Source organism: Oryzias latipes, chromosome 9, assembly GCF_053564925.1.
Source record: "Oryzias latipes strain Hd-rR chromosome 9, Olatipes_Hd-rR_3.1".
Lineage (NCBI taxonomy): Eukaryota > Metazoa > Chordata > Actinopteri > Beloniformes > Adrianichthyidae > Oryzias > Oryzias latipes.
This window is the reverse complement of record NC_136245.1, coordinates 8,716,897-8,733,316: the sequence shown is the minus strand read 5'-3', so window position 1 is coordinate 8,733,316 and position 16,420 is coordinate 8,716,897. Positions and strand designations below refer to the sequence as shown.

The following is a 16,420-nucleotide window of genomic DNA, read 5'->3' as shown; positions in this document are numbered from 1 at the left end:
AATTTTAAATATTACAATAAATACAGTCTTACAATATTTAAATCTATGTGTAATATTTCTAGATAACATACACGTTTAACTTTTGAGTCGACTGACAGACAAGTAGAACTTTTAGATGATCCTTCAGTTATTTTATGCTCATCTGGGACTGCGTGTAAGGACAGCAGTCTAGGGAAAAGTGCCCAGACTTTTGTCTCTCCGGGCACTTCCTCCGGATCCTCTGGGGGAATCCCAAGGCGTTTCCAGTTCCCAGTCCAGCTGAGAGAAGTAGTCCTTCTGCTTCTCCTTGGTTTTACCATGGGTCTCTAACTGGTGGGACATAAATAGAACACTTCCCCAGAAAGGTGTCTAATTATGTATATGTGTCTATGTCTGCATATAGGACAGATGCAGAGTGACTTCAACTAATATTCCAGGTTTTAGTTTTTGTTACAATCTGAATAAAAGTGTCCAAAGTCTTAATCTTGCGGGCAATAACAAAATCCAGCCTTGGACGCACTTAAAATATGTGCGGGCAACACAGCAATGGGCCTCTTCTATTTCATTGCAACTGAGTCTGTGCACGCTGGACAGGGCAGATCAGGGAGCTTGTGCAATGCACATGTGCTACTGAGCTGTTTCAAACTGAGCGTTTGTGCGACAGTTTGATTGACAGTGATTTAAAAGGATAAATATTCAAAAAGGCAAAAATGAAAGGATTTTTTTATGACATTTACTAAAATGCCACAAGTACATGTCAAAAACTCACAAAACACGCTTTTCACTGGAGGCGGACATTTCTAAGGTAAAATCTTCATCACAAACTCTAAGTTTAAGCCCTTAGACTACCCCCCCGTATGTATGTTTTTGTTATTGTGTATAAATATGTATGAATATATATTCATCTGTTTCAGTCTAGATAAATTCTGGACATACTGTATAAATAACCTTTGTGTAACCCTTGTGCTGTCCTAGGCACTTTAACGTTGGGAGTTGGGTCATCTAGACCCACTAGACAGTGCTCTGAACCTTTTCTCTTCAATGATTTGTGAACCTCACTGGTGTCCATGGATTACATGAAATCTTTCCACCTTCATCCAGATAGCACAAGGGTTAAAAATGCACCCTCATGATTTTCAAAATGAATGATCAAATTGCATTTTCATTATGACATCAAAAACCTATGACAATTTAGTTTATATTTAATACTTTATTTTTTAAATTCTCATAATGATTTTTGAATTTTGATAGTGAATTCTAAACTGCCAATTTTCATATTGCAAGGTCGGATTTCACATCGAATTGTCAATTGAGAATTGCAATTTCATATTGCATGATTAAATTGCAAATTGTATTGTCAATTGGGAATTGCATCATCTTTCTCTTTCGGCTTTTCCCATCAGGGGTCGCCACAGCGAATCATCCTTTTCCACCTCACTCTATCATGAACATCTTCTACCTTAACATTAGCCAACTTCATGTCCTCTGTTAAGACATCCATATATCTCCTCTTTGGCCGTCCTCTTGCCCTCCTGCCAGGCAGCTCCATCTCCAACATCCTTCTACCAATATATCCAGTATTTCTCCTCTGAACATGTCCAAACCATCTCAGTCTGGCTTCTCTGACTTTGTCGCTAACACAGGCAACATGAGCCGTCCCTCTGATGTACTCGTTCCTTATCCTGTCTAACCTGGTCACTCCTAAGGAGAACTTTAACATCTTCATCTCCGCTACCTCCATCTCAGCCTCTTGTCTCTGTCTCACTGCTACCGTCTCTAACCCATAGAGCAGAGCTGGTCTCACCACTGTCTTGTACACCTTTCCTTTGAGTCTTGCTGGCACTCTTCTGTCACACAACACTCCTGACACTTTCCTCCACCCGCTCCAACCTGCCTGCACTCGCCTCTTCACCTCTTTTCCACACTCCCCATCACACTGAACTGTTGACCCCAAGTACTTAAACTCCTGCACCTTCTTCACCTCAGCCCCCTGTAACCTAACGCTTCTACCTTGATCCCTCTCGTTCAGACACATGTATTCTGTCTTACTACGACTGACCTTCATGCCTCTTCTTTCCAGAGCAAACCTCCACCTCTCTTGCTGTTCCTCCACCTGCTTTCTACTCTCACTGCAAATTACAATGTCATCCGCAAACATCATTATCCAGGGAGATTCCTGTCTCACCTCGTCTGTCAGCCTGTCCATCAGCATAGCAAACAAAAAGGGACTCAAAGCTGATCCTTGGTGTAGTCCCACCTCCACCTTGAACTCCTCTGTCTGACCTACAGCACATCTCACCACCGTCTTCTCTCATCCATGTCCTGAACTACTCTGACATACTTCTCTGCCACTCCAGACGACCTCTTACAGTACCACAGCTCCTCCCTGTCATACGCCTTCTCTAAATCTACGAACACACAATGCAGCTCCTTCTGACCATCTCTGTACTTTTCCATCAACATTCTCAAAGCAAAAATGGCATCAGTGGTGCTCTTACGGGGCATGAAACCATACTGCTGCTCACAAATCTCCACCTTCTTCCTAAGCCTGGCTTCCACTACTCTTTCCCACAGCTTCATTGTGTGGCTCATCAACTTTATTTCTCTATAGTTACTGCAGTTCTGCGTGTCACCCTTGTTCTTAAAGATTGGGACCAGAACGCTTCTCCTCCATTCCTCAGGCATCTTCTCACTCTCTAGAATCCTATTGAACAAACTCGTTAGAAATTCCACTGCTGTCTCTCCTAAGCACTTCCATACCTCCACAGGTACGTCATCAGGACCAACGGCCTTTCCACTCTTCATCCTTTTCAGAGCCTTCCTAACCTCATCATTTCCAATCTCTGCTACTTCCTGCTCCTTTTGCCACCTTCACTCTACGCTTTTAGGTGCAGGATTGAAAAAGATTTGTAGGGCTTAGTGGGATATTTAGGCCTAAACTTTTAGAAATCGTACAATTCTCCTGATCCACACTCCAGACCAGGTGGTGGCGGTATATGCACCAACCAGTTTAACCCAACCAGCAATTAACCCACAAAGAAGAACAAGATGACTTGACAAGGAAGAACTGAAAAGCAGACAAAATACACTGAGGGGAAGTTAACTGAAATGAAGACGACTGTGAATTCTGACAAACCTGAAACTGGTGTGACTGTCATTTACAAATCGACTCGCGTTATTGGGCCACATCAACCCAAATTTCGGGCGTCCGCTTTAAGAACGCTCGCATTCACACATCGCTTTCCAGGTTTTGAAGTCCAGTCGGGGGCTCTAATGTTTGGTTCAAGCGATTGAACTTTTTGACGCTAAATTGCGAAAATGCTGAACTTTGACCAATCAGGGACTCAGTTTTGGTAGTGATGTGTAGGCAGCATCCTTTTCAAAACACAAAAGTGCCAACCATTTTACACATGATCATGAGAAATTGCGCTTTTTCTGTATTCTATGACACCAAGACTTTCATATATCAGAACAGAGCTGTGAAAGAAAAAGACTAAAGCAAGATTTTCGGGATTAACATCACTCTGACATTTCACATCAAACCTCATCCCTCTCTCGGTGATGGAAAGCACTAGTAAACAGTAAATAAACAAAAGAAGAAGCTCTGCCAAATCTGCTTTTCTGCTGTGTAAACACCACCGATTGAATGTCCGTTAACGGAACTGTGTATAGCTCATTCTTGAATGTGCCAAACGCGGCTGGTGTGAACCTAGCATCACTCTGACATTTTAACAATGCCTTTCTTGCTGTAAATAGTCTCATCAACCCTGCAGCTTGAAGTCTTCTTAAAGACCCACTTTAATCATCAATCTATTGATCTATTTTAAAAGCATTCCCAGTGGTCTTTACATTTTATGCAGTTTTTAGCCAATGAGATGTGCTGCACTGCATGAGGCAAATGGTGGTCACACCAGATACTGACCGGTTTTCTGTGTCACCAGGTCCCCCAGTAAAACAAAATGGCACATTTCAGAGTGGCCTTTTATGGTGGCAGTCTAAGGCACACCTGTGCAATAATCATCTTTTTGATTAGCATCTTGATTTGGCATACCTGAGAGGTGGGGTGGATTATCTCAAAGGAGTCATGTTCACTCTCACAGATTTAGACAGATATGTAAACAAAATTTGAATGAAATGCTTACTTAGTGCTTGTAGAAAATGTTTCAGATCTTTGAGTTAATCTGATGGCAAATGGAAACAAAATAAAAGAGATGCGTTTGTCATGATGTGTATGACCTGGGAGACCCAGATGCTGGAACCCGGAAGAAAACTCAGATTGAGTAGTAGATTAACAAGACATAACTTGGCGACCAGACATAAACACCACTAGGAGCAACGACCTGGCGACGAATGCTGGGGCTGGATCTCCTTATGACGGCTGGATGTAGGTGAGGTGAGTGTCCACAGCTGGTTCCAATCAGAAGAGCAAAGCAGAGAGGGGAGGGGGAGAGTTGGCTGCCAGAGGCACCATGACAGTGTTTTTATTGTTGTTCATTATACCATGGTCCGGGTGAACAACTGATGAAGTGATATACCACAGGATAACCGCACGGTGAAAAAAGAAGTTCCGATCACCTAGCTTAAATGTTTTGTATCACTGCGCCGTCTTCTTTAAAACAACCTTTTGCTTCATCATTTGGACAAAAACAAGCAGTAAGAGGTGAACTTTCTCTCTGAACCGATGCTATATTCAACCCATCGGAAAGATCAGCATATATATATATCCCTTTATATCGCGTAGTCTTGACTGCAGCGGTGGTGCGGCGCGACGCGGACTATTTGTTATGTGGTACGGCGACACGTAACAAATAGACCACTTTTTGTGAGAAAAGCAACCCAAATCAGAAAAAAACAAGAATTAAGGACTAAAAACTGGTTAATATTTATTGCTCTTGTAAGTGACCATGGTATGAGCTGGTTAATGGCCTTCGAAATGTGCATTATCACTTTTTAACGCACTTCGCGGAAGCAACCGGCGTGCGTTAAAAAGTGATAATCCACACTTCGTTGGCCATAAACCCTTACGTATATCATCAGAAAAATGCCACAAGAACATGTTAAAAACAACAAAAACAAAATTTTTATCTGAGTGGGTCTTTAAAACTAAAAGGTTACAACTCAGACTGTCTGACAACAACAGTTAAGCTATTCTTGAAGCTGTTGTCCTGTGAGCCGCCGACCATGTTAATAATGTACCAATGCACCAATGTTAATAATGAATTAACATTTTCAGATTTCTGTTTAGTACAAGATGCACAAATACCAAGACAAGTTAGGACGAAAGGGTTGGTCAGAAGCAAATATGTGGCTGGATGCGGTGGAAATTGGGGGTGCAGGGGTTTTTTGGGTGTGCGCTGCCGCGAGCTCGCACTCCCGCCACACTGAACTCCTGTCAGAACCGCTGTATGAGAAATTATGTACAAGAAATGCAAAACTATGATGTCACAGCACGATTCCTGAGAACTAGATGGCTGTAGGACTTCAGAAAAAGTTTTTTTGAGCCGTTTAATTCACTATTTTCAATGCCTTCAAGACTTGTTAGGACCACGATAAACCCTGTTTAAAAGCAAAAGTCTAGCTAGCTAGCACTATCCATCACCCTTGTAATTATTTAGACATATAAAAATGAGCAGAAAACCAGAACTTAAATGTTAAACTGACGATACTGACGATTTCATGTCTTCATCTTCTGAAAATCCCACTTCTTGCAAAATGCGCATAATTTAATAAGGAACTCCCGCCTCCATCCTCCAACTTAACTACTCTTAGTAGGACCCAACGTTTGAGGTACTCTGTGCGTAACTGATTAAAAATTTTTTCACAGCTAGTTATTTTTTATTATATTATATCATATTTTGAAAGATTTTGACTTTTAAAAATAAAAAGACCACTGGACTGTGTTATCAGTACACAAATATTGTTTAAAAAAAATGGTGGAATTTTTTATCAGGGGTGGCCACTAGGATGGCTAGCTTTTTTTTAGGGTGGCCAGGGGTGGCACTGGCCACGCGAAGACGTGCCTGCATGCAACTGGTAATGATTTAGCTGTAACTACGGGCCTGCCAGACCTCTTCCTGTAAATTTCTCACAAATTCTGAGAACCTTTTGATGGTAAAAAAAAAAAGAGCTAAGCTTGATCTAATTTTGATTTTCTCTGTAAGAAAGACATACAGTACAAATCTCTGTGTTATTTTGGTCTGTTTTTCTTGGTTGCCTTTTTCCTGGTATTTATGGAACAACATACTACTTGTTCTACTTGTGATCAAGTAAAGCTCATGAGAATGTGTTCCTGTACTGGATACAGACAGGTGTTTCAACTTTTTTGATTACTTTCAACCCTGTAAGTAACTTTTCTTGGTGGTGGAAAGTAACCTTTCCTGGTGGTCAACTGGTGAAAAACAGGCTGCACTCTGGACTCTTTGTACAGGTCACCAAAGGGTCTGAAATACACAAGTAACCACACAACACTTAAAATCCGTTGTCAGTATCATCATTTCTGGACCATCAGAGAATAATACACACACATCCACAGAGAGAACAAACTACTTTAAAGAGGCTTCTAAACATTTCCATGTTTTCAACTTGTTTTAGCCTGCTCCTCAGCTCTGCAGTTCTCTGTCACTTACTGTAAATACTCAGAAACACAGTGTTTGTATTTGAAGTTAAACTACTAAATGGTACCATCCAGGGAGTTGTGCCCTTATGTGCATCTGACAAAAAACCTTTTCTAAATCACACATGTGAATAGTTTTTTGGTTCGGACATCTCCACAGGAAGAATAGGGACAGTAATTGGAAAAGCCCTTCCGTCAGGGCTTCAAACTGCCAGGCAAAAGACCTGAGGGAATACTAAAGAGGAGACTTGTGAAATGTGTTTGAAAAGAAGTTTGGTGACAGCAGATCATTTGTTGACCCAAAAAAGATCAGCTATAACACAAAAGAACTAAACTACTTTTTTTAAATTGTTTTTTAATGCAAAAAGAAAACTATGCTAATGCTTTTCTGCAGTCTTAAAAAAGTTCCATAGATAAGAACAAAATGCTTTTGGAAGTCCAGTTGACATGACCAAAGCATTAGTCACATGCAACTCGTTGACCCATATGGGTGCTGCAAGTTTTTGTCCGGGCCCATGAAGATGTAGACAGAAGCGGCCGCATCTTGAGGGGAGGTGTGTCTTGCAGTTCAGAGGCTTGAGCCTCTTTATCTTAAGAGATCATAAAAATGGTATTTCACGTCTGTGGTATTTATATTGTGGAGTAATCGTAAAGCTAAAGTGAGTTTTATGCACCTGTGACGTATGGGCCATGCTGTCGTACGGTGGCTTCACGCCACACTCTAGCAAGGTGAGCACACTGGCTCCCTAGTCACAGCATGCAAGTGTGCAGGTAATACCAAGTGGTCTGAAATCTTCAAATATCCCGTGGGCCACCTGTGTTTCCACTCGTAAGGGCATTTGTGACTAAGGCATAAGCTTTCAAATAACTTCACATAGACAATTGAGAACCTTCATCGTGAATGTTAATAATTGCAAACTTTATTTAAAAAAAATGAAGGATTGTCTGCAGCCAAGTGAAACATGTTTGTGTTGAACATGACTCAGCTTCTTTGGTGGATTTCACTTTGTAGGATGTCCCTCTTGACAAATCTGCAGCTGACCTTTCAGTGGTACACAGAGAGTTTCCAGTTTGTCAGCAGAGGGTGTGGTGTGAGTGCACATGTGGGGTCAGAGCTCTTCAGCACTTCAAATTCTCTTTATACAAGCCAGGGAGGCACCATTGAAATTAGACCAAAGGACATCCGGGCTTGAAGGTGGAGACCTTCAAAGTATCGCGGTCCCCGACCGGCAAAGATGTGACAACTTCCTGTTTACTCCAGTGCAGTTCTTGTTCTTCTCTTCTTTGCTGTCATAGGAAGACAGAGTGAATCCTTTTATCTCTGAGCCTTGTTCCTCCGTTCAACCTTCTCTGAGCCACGTACACCTCAACTTCTCCCCTTTCATCCCTCCTTTAAACCCTCACAGCATAACCTCTCTCTGTAAATGAAATAGAAAAAAGTAAACAGAATCGAAACTGCTTGTCTATTTTTCACAAATGACTGCCATTGCAATGAGCAGTCTGTTTAAATCACAGACTCTTAACCGGAAGTTTTTCAGCTAAGAGCAGCAGTTTCCTTTCAGGGTGAAGATATGGGGAACAAAAATAGTCCAAACCTCTGATAGGCTGATACATATTCATACTAAAAAGAGGAAGAGCTGTGCAGCTGCGCAAAGCAGCGTGTGTTTTTCACCTTGGGCTGTGATGCTACATGTTGTGTGGGGGATGTAAGGGACGGTTTCTGATACCTCCACCAACTTCTTTCTTGTGGTGTTTCATAGCACGATCCAGGAGTGTGAATCCTACGGAGGGAGGCCAGTGCCCGGCCTCGCCGCGTTCCTCCAGATCCATGGAGAGGCCACTGAAGGCCGGCTGGCTGAAGAAACAACAGAGGTCTCTGGTGAAAAACTGGCAGCAGCGCTACTTTGTGCTGAGAGGAAGCACTTTGACCTACCACAAAGATGACAAGGAGACGACCGTGCAGGTGAGGAAATTTGGAGGGAGAACGTTTTCTGATTTCTACATAAAATCAATCAAAAGATGGATTTAAAGTTGCTGAAACCTACAGGCAGAACATAAAAATGATTTCAGTATTCCTGATAATTTGTTTAAAGCATATTTTAATCGACAGGGGTCAGCCCCTAACATCAGTGTTATGACAAACACACATTTATAAGTTAAATGCAAAGTTTACTCATCTGTCCTGTGTCTTCTTTATAAGAATTCATAGATTGCTACAAACTTCACACTTCCTACACAGAGTTTGGCCTTAAAAGAGAGGTGTCACTATTTTTTTCTTTTTTTGTCATCAAGATGTATATTTCTGTGGCAAAAGGCCAAATGTGGTAGGAAAAATCCTGCGACAGTTTAAGATGTTAATGTCACTTTGGAAACATTACTTTAATTATAAGGATCTATTAAAGAATAAAGACATAAATATTCATAGATCTTTAAAATTTAGCTTTAAATTTAACCATTTTATAAAATCCTTCTGAAAGTTCTATCAATGTTTTGTACTTGTACTTTGTCTCTTAGATTGTTTAGTCTTAAATTTACCATGAATTGGTAAATGTCTTGTACAGTGGCATCATACATTCAAGAAGCTGTAATGCATAGCTGTCCGGTCATCTTTAAAACTTGCTTCATCTGTTTGCCCTGGTTGAGCTCTAGTTTTTAGAAAAAGCTAAAAACGAAAATAGCTTTTAAAAAACTTAAAAAACTTTAAAACTTACACTTTGCTTTAGTTTTTTTTTTACCCTGATTCCGCACAAACAAGGGAGCAAAGTTGTTTTATAACTAACTCTTGTCAAGACATCATTACATAAAAAAGAAGCTAAATTCTTAAAAAAAAAAAAAAATCAACAACCTTTCTCCTTCTGCAGTACTAATTTAGACACATATCATTACCTTACTCTATTGTGCTTTACAGGTAAATTGAGTTTTTATGTTCCTTGCTACATTACAAGTTTGGATGTTTCCATAGCTTAACATATATGTTGGACTGTTTTGACCTTCGTCCACTATTAACAAATGCTAACGATCAATCCAGAAGCTAAAAAAAGAAAAGCTAAATGCTTACAGTGTATGATTTAAAGTAAAATAAAACACATTCTTTGTGATGTGGTCAGTGTGTGGCAAGCTTTCTTTGATGGTTACGGGGTTCTTTAGGGTCAATTTCACATTTAGTCCCAATTTATGCACACATTATGCTGTTCTTTACAGCTAGAATGAGTTTTGATGTTCCTTCCTGTGTCACAAGCCAGGATGTTTTCCTAGTTTTACAGATATGTTGGACAGTTTTGTACTTGGTTTTGGTTTGTTGGAAAAAAACAAACTCAATCCTAAAGCTGAGAAACAAGTAAAAAACTAAACAGTGAAATTTACCATAGAAACCCTGTAACCATTAAATGGAGCTTCCCACAGACTGACCACAGCTCTATGATTGTTTTTCTACTTATAAAATGGTCAAGTTAAGATTCAGTCCTTCGCTGTGACTCTTTTCTTCTCCGTTTCTTATATTTTAAAGTAGAGTTTAAATACAATTTATTAGCAACAATGACCATGTTCCTGATTTACTGATTTCAGATCTCTTTTAGTCTGCTGTGAAGCTAATTTTTTAGTTTCTATTAATGGTCTACCTTGAGGGGCCCTACTTTGTGCCTGTGGTTGGGGTGGGAGGATGCTCAGAACTCCTAGGTGGTGAGCTCCTCTTCTTTGTGGCTGGGGGTGCTCTCCGGGGTCGAGGCCCCGCGCTGGGCCTTTGGAAGAAGTTGAAGAGGGAGTTGTGGGAAGTATAGATGTACTGTTACTAACTGAACTCTGGCAAATTTTCAATATGAATAGATTGAACTGTGTTTTTTCTGCCCACGTGGGTCCAAGGCAAAAATATACAATAGATTTACATTTTTGTGGTATAAATGATGTTAGACAAATAAATGCTTTTTGCAAATGTACTAATATGCATAATGACATGTATTTTTTAGAAGAATGTAAATCCTCTGTAAAATACATATCCTCCTGTACATATAGTACTACTATAGGTATATTATGAAGGTAATATACCTATAGTATAATGGGAGTCAACCAATCAGAGTGCAGGACTCAGAAGACTGGCAAAGTTAGAAAGGTCTTCACAGATTCTCAGACTTCCTGCTTCAATAACTCTCTGGGAATGCTTTGAAAATGTATCAAAAGATGATCGGAATAGGACTTTTAAAAAAAATTGGCTTAGGTGATTTTTATTATTCTTAAGTTGTATGTGAAAGCTATTTATAAACTAGCTAATTGTACGGGTTGCACTGTGGTGTAGTGGTTAGCACTCTCGCTGTATAGCTGAGTTCTTTCTGTGTGGAGTTTGCACAAACTTCCTCCCTCATGCCAAAAACATGCCTGACAGGGTAATAGTTGACTTTGAGTGATTCATTAGATTTGTGTGGTTGTTTGTCTCTGTGCGGCCCTACAATGGACGCAACCTTTTCAGGGTGTACTCTGCCTTCGCCCATACAGCACCTTGGTAGTCTCCAGCAACCTCATGATCCTTACCAGGACCGTGTGGGTTTAGAAAATGGAATGATGTTTTTACAGCTGCTGCTGAAACTAAAGTGGAAAACGCTGATTTTGTTTTAATGAAAAATTAAAAATTATTATATTACATTTATTGTAAAGTATGGCCTTCAAATTAACTTTCATAAAAAATAGACTTTTAGAGCCACCAAATGTCTTAGAACCCCCATCTCAAAATACTTATCCAAATAGATGTCTTGTTGGTGCAGTGGTAAGCGCTCTGACTCAAAGGCAGTGGGCACTGGTTCAAATCCCAGCTGGGATTATACTGAGTAGAGTTTGCAAGTTCTCTTTGGGAATGTGTGGGGTTTCTCTGGGCTCTCTGGCTTCCTCCCACAGTCCAAAAACATGCTACATAGGTTAATTGGTTCCTTTAAACAAAGTGTTCCTAGGTGGGAGTGACAGACTAGCAAACCTGTCCAGGGTGTACCCCACCTTCACCCAAAAGTCACCAGAACAGGCTCTGGCAACCCCATAACCCCAAAAGGGATTCAATGGGTTAATAAAAGGAATTGATAGAACTCTTGAGAAGACAGCTGGAGATGCTCACGATAATGAACATTTAACACACATATTATATTAATGAATTATATTAATATTGTGAAATAATAAAGAATTTTACTTCTAGTAAAAATGTTATTTTCCTTACTGAGAGACAAAGCTTTACATTTTATTTACAGAATCTAGTTTTATTGATGTTTATTCCTTTACATGTGATTTAGAGAGTCTTTTAGGTAAACTAATAATAACTGGTGTTTGGTAAAACAACGTAGGTAATGATCGTCTAATATCATCTCTTGAGGGATGCCTGGTTACATTTTTACACTAATAATTGTGTTTTCATTCTGCAGGGAGTCATCCAGCTGCGATTCAGTAAAGTTAATGAACTTCCCCCGAGCTCCGATGACCCGGGGAAACATCTTTTTGAGATCATTCCACGTAAGTATTTGATCAACTCTAAACTTGATGTGGTGAAACATTCTATTTTTTTTGTCCTTCCAGCAGCTGAGCAGGTGAACAACAGCTAAGGGCCTTTTGTGTTAGATATAGATCAAGGTGGGGTTTTTTTGGTGTTCCTTGTAAAAATCAGGTGCATCGAGATTTGTAAACATGCTTTGTATTTGGAGCTATATTTTATCTTAGTGAATTATTTTATATTTTTTGCCTATTAAAGGTTTGGTCAGAACACATGAGGGAGAGAATGATGAAGATTTAGGAGGAGAAGTTAGGAAACAAAGTATTGAAACATCAAAATAGCTTGACGATTGCTTGAAGCTTATTGTTGTCAGTATAAGTGTTTATAGAAGGCTGTATTTTTTGTGTAAAACCACAGACACACACATGAATGCAAATCACATTTGTCTTTTGGCTGCTCCTTGTATGGGTCACTTTAGCAAATCACACACCTCTATCTAATCCTGCCCTCTGCATTCTCCTCACACACACCAGCCAACCTCACATCCTCCTTGAATTTAACCCTCCTGTTATCCTTGGGGTCGATTTGACCCCAATTCAATGTTTGTCATTAAAAAATAATAGTTAACCTTTTTCTTTATACTTCATGACTTTTCCTAATTTGATGGGGACAACTGATTAACCGTTGTGCTATCTTAGATGACCCCACCCTTACATTGACGTGTTCTCCCTACCATGACAAAGGTGGATAAAGGTGGAAAAATTTCATGTAATCCATGGACACCAGTGAGGTTCACAAATCATTGAAGAAAAAAGGTTCAGTGCACTGTTTAGTGGGTCTAGATGACCCAACTCCCAAATGATAAAGTCCCTAGGATAGCACAAGGGTTAAAATTACCTCCTTGATCATGGAAGAGGACTCGAACTGTCAGCAGAAGCAGTGGTCAACAAGGTGTCTCCCAAAACATTAGCCACACATTCTAACAAAAGCAAGTGGTCAGCAAAACAACAGTCCAATAACCGCTGCAGGAATTGTGAAGGTAAATATCCTCACACAGGAGAGTGTGAGTGTCCAGCCAAAAACAAACAATGCAAGGCCTGTGGCAAACAGGCTGCGGCTGCAGCAGGTAAAGACTGGGATAATTCTTCCAGCAGTGATGATTGCATATGTTTTTGGAGTTGATGCTGATAAACTTTCAGACTTGCCACAAACTCAGATGAAACTGAATGGATTCATATTCGTTCTGATAGATTCAGGAGCCTCAGCAAACTGCCTCAGTCAAACAAGTTTTGAGCAACTGAAACCACGCCCACAACTTTGCACCACTGAAACGAAAATTTATCCTTCCGTTCCACTGTTTCCTTACCTGTCAGTGGTGTTTTAAGTGCTGCGTAGCAAAGCGAAGCAAAAAGATTACTTGTGATTAAAGGTGAAGGATGTAATATTCTCAGTTACAATACATCCACAGTGCTTGGACTAATCAGTGTAGTCATTGCAGTTTCAACTTCAGGACCAGGTGGCTCAGTTGCACATGCACTTGCGGCTAGTCACCCAGAACTGTTCAAAGGGATCGGACACTGAAAAAAATTTCAGGGGAAGCTTCACATAAATCCAGATATCAGACCCACGATACAACCACATTGACGTGTACCCTTTCATATTCAAAAGAAAATTGGAGGAAGAGCTCCACAAACTTGAGGCAGATGACAACATCGAGGCTGTTACTGGACCGACACCATGGGTCTCACCTATTGTCACACCACCAAAGCCCAAAGGTTCAGTGCACTGTCTAGTGGGTCTAGATGACCCAACTCCGAATGTTAAAGTGCCTAGGATAGCACAAGGGTTACGCAAAAAATTATCACAAAGATATTTTTTTTAATGTGCTAAACACATATTTTGCATACATTGGTGTTCCTTGGGGGACAATTTGACCCCAGGCTGTTTTAGCTTTGTAAAACTTGTCTGTCTGTGTGTCTGACCTAACATCCCCACACCTGCAGGTGCAGAGTTATATTTCTACAAGGAGCCTGCACAAATCTCTGCATGTCCTGAGTACATAGTGAAGACTTAAAGCTTGACTCTGGGCATAAAGAACTGTTCCATGTTCTGACTATCTGACTTATATTATCATTATGATTTTCTGATTCCCACAAAAACATTAAAAAAAGGAAAAAAAAGGGGGTTAAAAACTCTAACTCTGCCACTCTCCCAAGCTCGGATAACAAAAGAAGAGGGGTAAGTGGGACTTTATAGTGATTAACCACAAATATGTCACAAAAAAGGAGATAAAATTAAGTAAATAAATATGTTCATAAAAGGAAAGGGGGTCACTAACAAGCCAATATGCTTTATTCTGTGAGAGTCATGAATGTGCACCCAAACTAGAAAAGATTTGGATCAAAATTTTTTAAGATACACTAACTCTAAAACTGAAAGTTTAACCTGATGGTGGCACTACAGCAAATGTCACATAATCACCAAAAGCAATAGGGTTCAAACTCTTGTGGTCATTAATGTTGTCAGTAAATTTGAGAAGATTTGTACGAAATCTTTTCAAGATACATTCATTCTAATGTAAAAGTTTGGCCTGATGGTGGCGCTAGAGAACAGGTCAACCCACTGATCTGTTTCATTATCACGGGGTCATTTATGTATTCAACCAATAAACAATGTGCCTCACATCAAAAACTTGGTTAACAATTTTATGTAAATAATTTTCTGAAGGCAAATATCCCTGGGGTCAAATTGACCCCAAGGGTGAAATGTGTGAGTAATATTTGAGGATAATACGAGGGTTAAACACATACACTTTCTCCAGGCCTCTCTCCTGGTAGCTCCATCCTCAGATCCTTTTACCAACAGATTCACTGTCCCTAAGCTCTGATGGATTCATTCTGGATCAATTCAATTCAATTCAATTCAATTCAAATCAATTCAATTCAATTCAATTAATTTCAATTTAATTGTATTTTTATGGCCCAACATTACAACAATAATCGTCTCAATGCGCTTCAAACCGGTAACTGCATAATGAACATTAAGTCATACAATTCAATGGGTAATTGCTAAACTAAACTAAACTAAACTAAACTAAACTAAACTAAACTAAACTAAACTAAACTAAACTAAACAGACTAAGCTAAACTAGGCATCCCTGCCCTTAGACCCTCCTTCTCTGTACCAACCTTCTTGATCCCAACCATCCATGTCACTCTCAAAGAGAAACTCAACATTGTCATATTGTCTGCCTCCAGCTCTGCCTCCTGTCTCTTTGTCAGAGTCTCTAAAACCATCAAATGGATGCTCTCACCACAGTCTTCTACACCTTTTCTTTCTTGCTGACACTCTTTAGTCACACATCTCATATGACATTGTCCTCCACCCACTACAACCTGCTTTCACACGCCTCTTAACATCTTTCCCACACTCTGTTACCTTTAATCACTTAAAGTTCTCCACCTTCTTTGCCTCTGCTCTGGGTAACATCATTGTTCCACTTCAGGTCCTCTCATTTGCACACACAGGTGGAATCTGAATTCTTCCCCTAACCCTACGGTTTCTCCTTACCCCTACTTTGAGCCGTCCAACCGGAGAGTTATGTAATTAAATGCTATGTCCTAATTCCTTCACTACTCACTACATAGTGCACTATATAGTGTGTTTGCTATTTTGTAGTGCTGTCAGAACCCACAATTCCAAAAACCAGTGTACATTGATCCTTACTAGATTGACGAATATAGACTGCAATGCATTGCATTTGAACAATTTTTGTGGAAAAAAACAACGTCCAGAAATCTGCTGGATGTGTCAAAGTTTGGCAGATGTTTTTTTTTTTTTTTCTGGCTGTATTTTTCCAACTGTGAAATTAGGTGGAGAGGGTATAATAAAGTGGAGTGAAGTTTTTTTTTTGTTGAGAATCTGAGCTTTTTAAAAGTTCCAGTGAAAGGAACTCCAAATGTTTTAGTATACCAATAGTTCTGTGACAATGCTATGCCAAACTTAGTGGAAACGGTTTGGGAGTGGTCACCTAATGTTTGAACATGACAGCACATCAGTGCACAGTGTTTTTTTAATGTTTTTTTAGACCGAGAGACATTTATTTCGGTTATGTTAAACACACAGGCTTCAAACATCAACATAAACATTGACACTGAACAATGTCAACAATAACATTGAACAAAATTAACCGAAAAAAGTGTTGGGTGATGCCAAGACTTATTTCCCCAAACTCTGATCTGTTTGATAAAAACATGGAAAAGGGAGCGTGGTGTGGAAGAACTTGACTGACCGCACCTGTATTAAGTCTTAAACATAATGGAAGACCATGGGATGAAATTGATCAAAGAATGTGAGCCTGGCTTTCTCTT

At 39.9% G+C, this 16,420-nt stretch overlaps 1 protein-coding gene across 2 annotated transcripts in view; it reads left to right on the top strand.

Moving 5' to 3' along the window:
* arhgap25 (Rho GTPase activating protein 25) overlaps window positions 1-16,420 on the top strand; it is a 32,133-nt gene that overhangs the window by 7,041 nt on the left and 8,672 nt on the right. The window contains exons 2-3 of one of the 2 annotated variants that reach the window (XM_004072870.5): window positions 8,353-8,555; window positions 11,986-12,073. In XM_004072870.5, the coding sequence (XP_004072918.2) occupies window positions 8,353-8,555; window positions 11,986-12,073 (291 nt within the window). Of the gene's footprint in view, window positions 1-8,196; window positions 8,556-11,985; window positions 12,074-16,420 lie in introns of those variants that run through there. The other variant, XM_020706195.3, reaches the window with a different exon arrangement.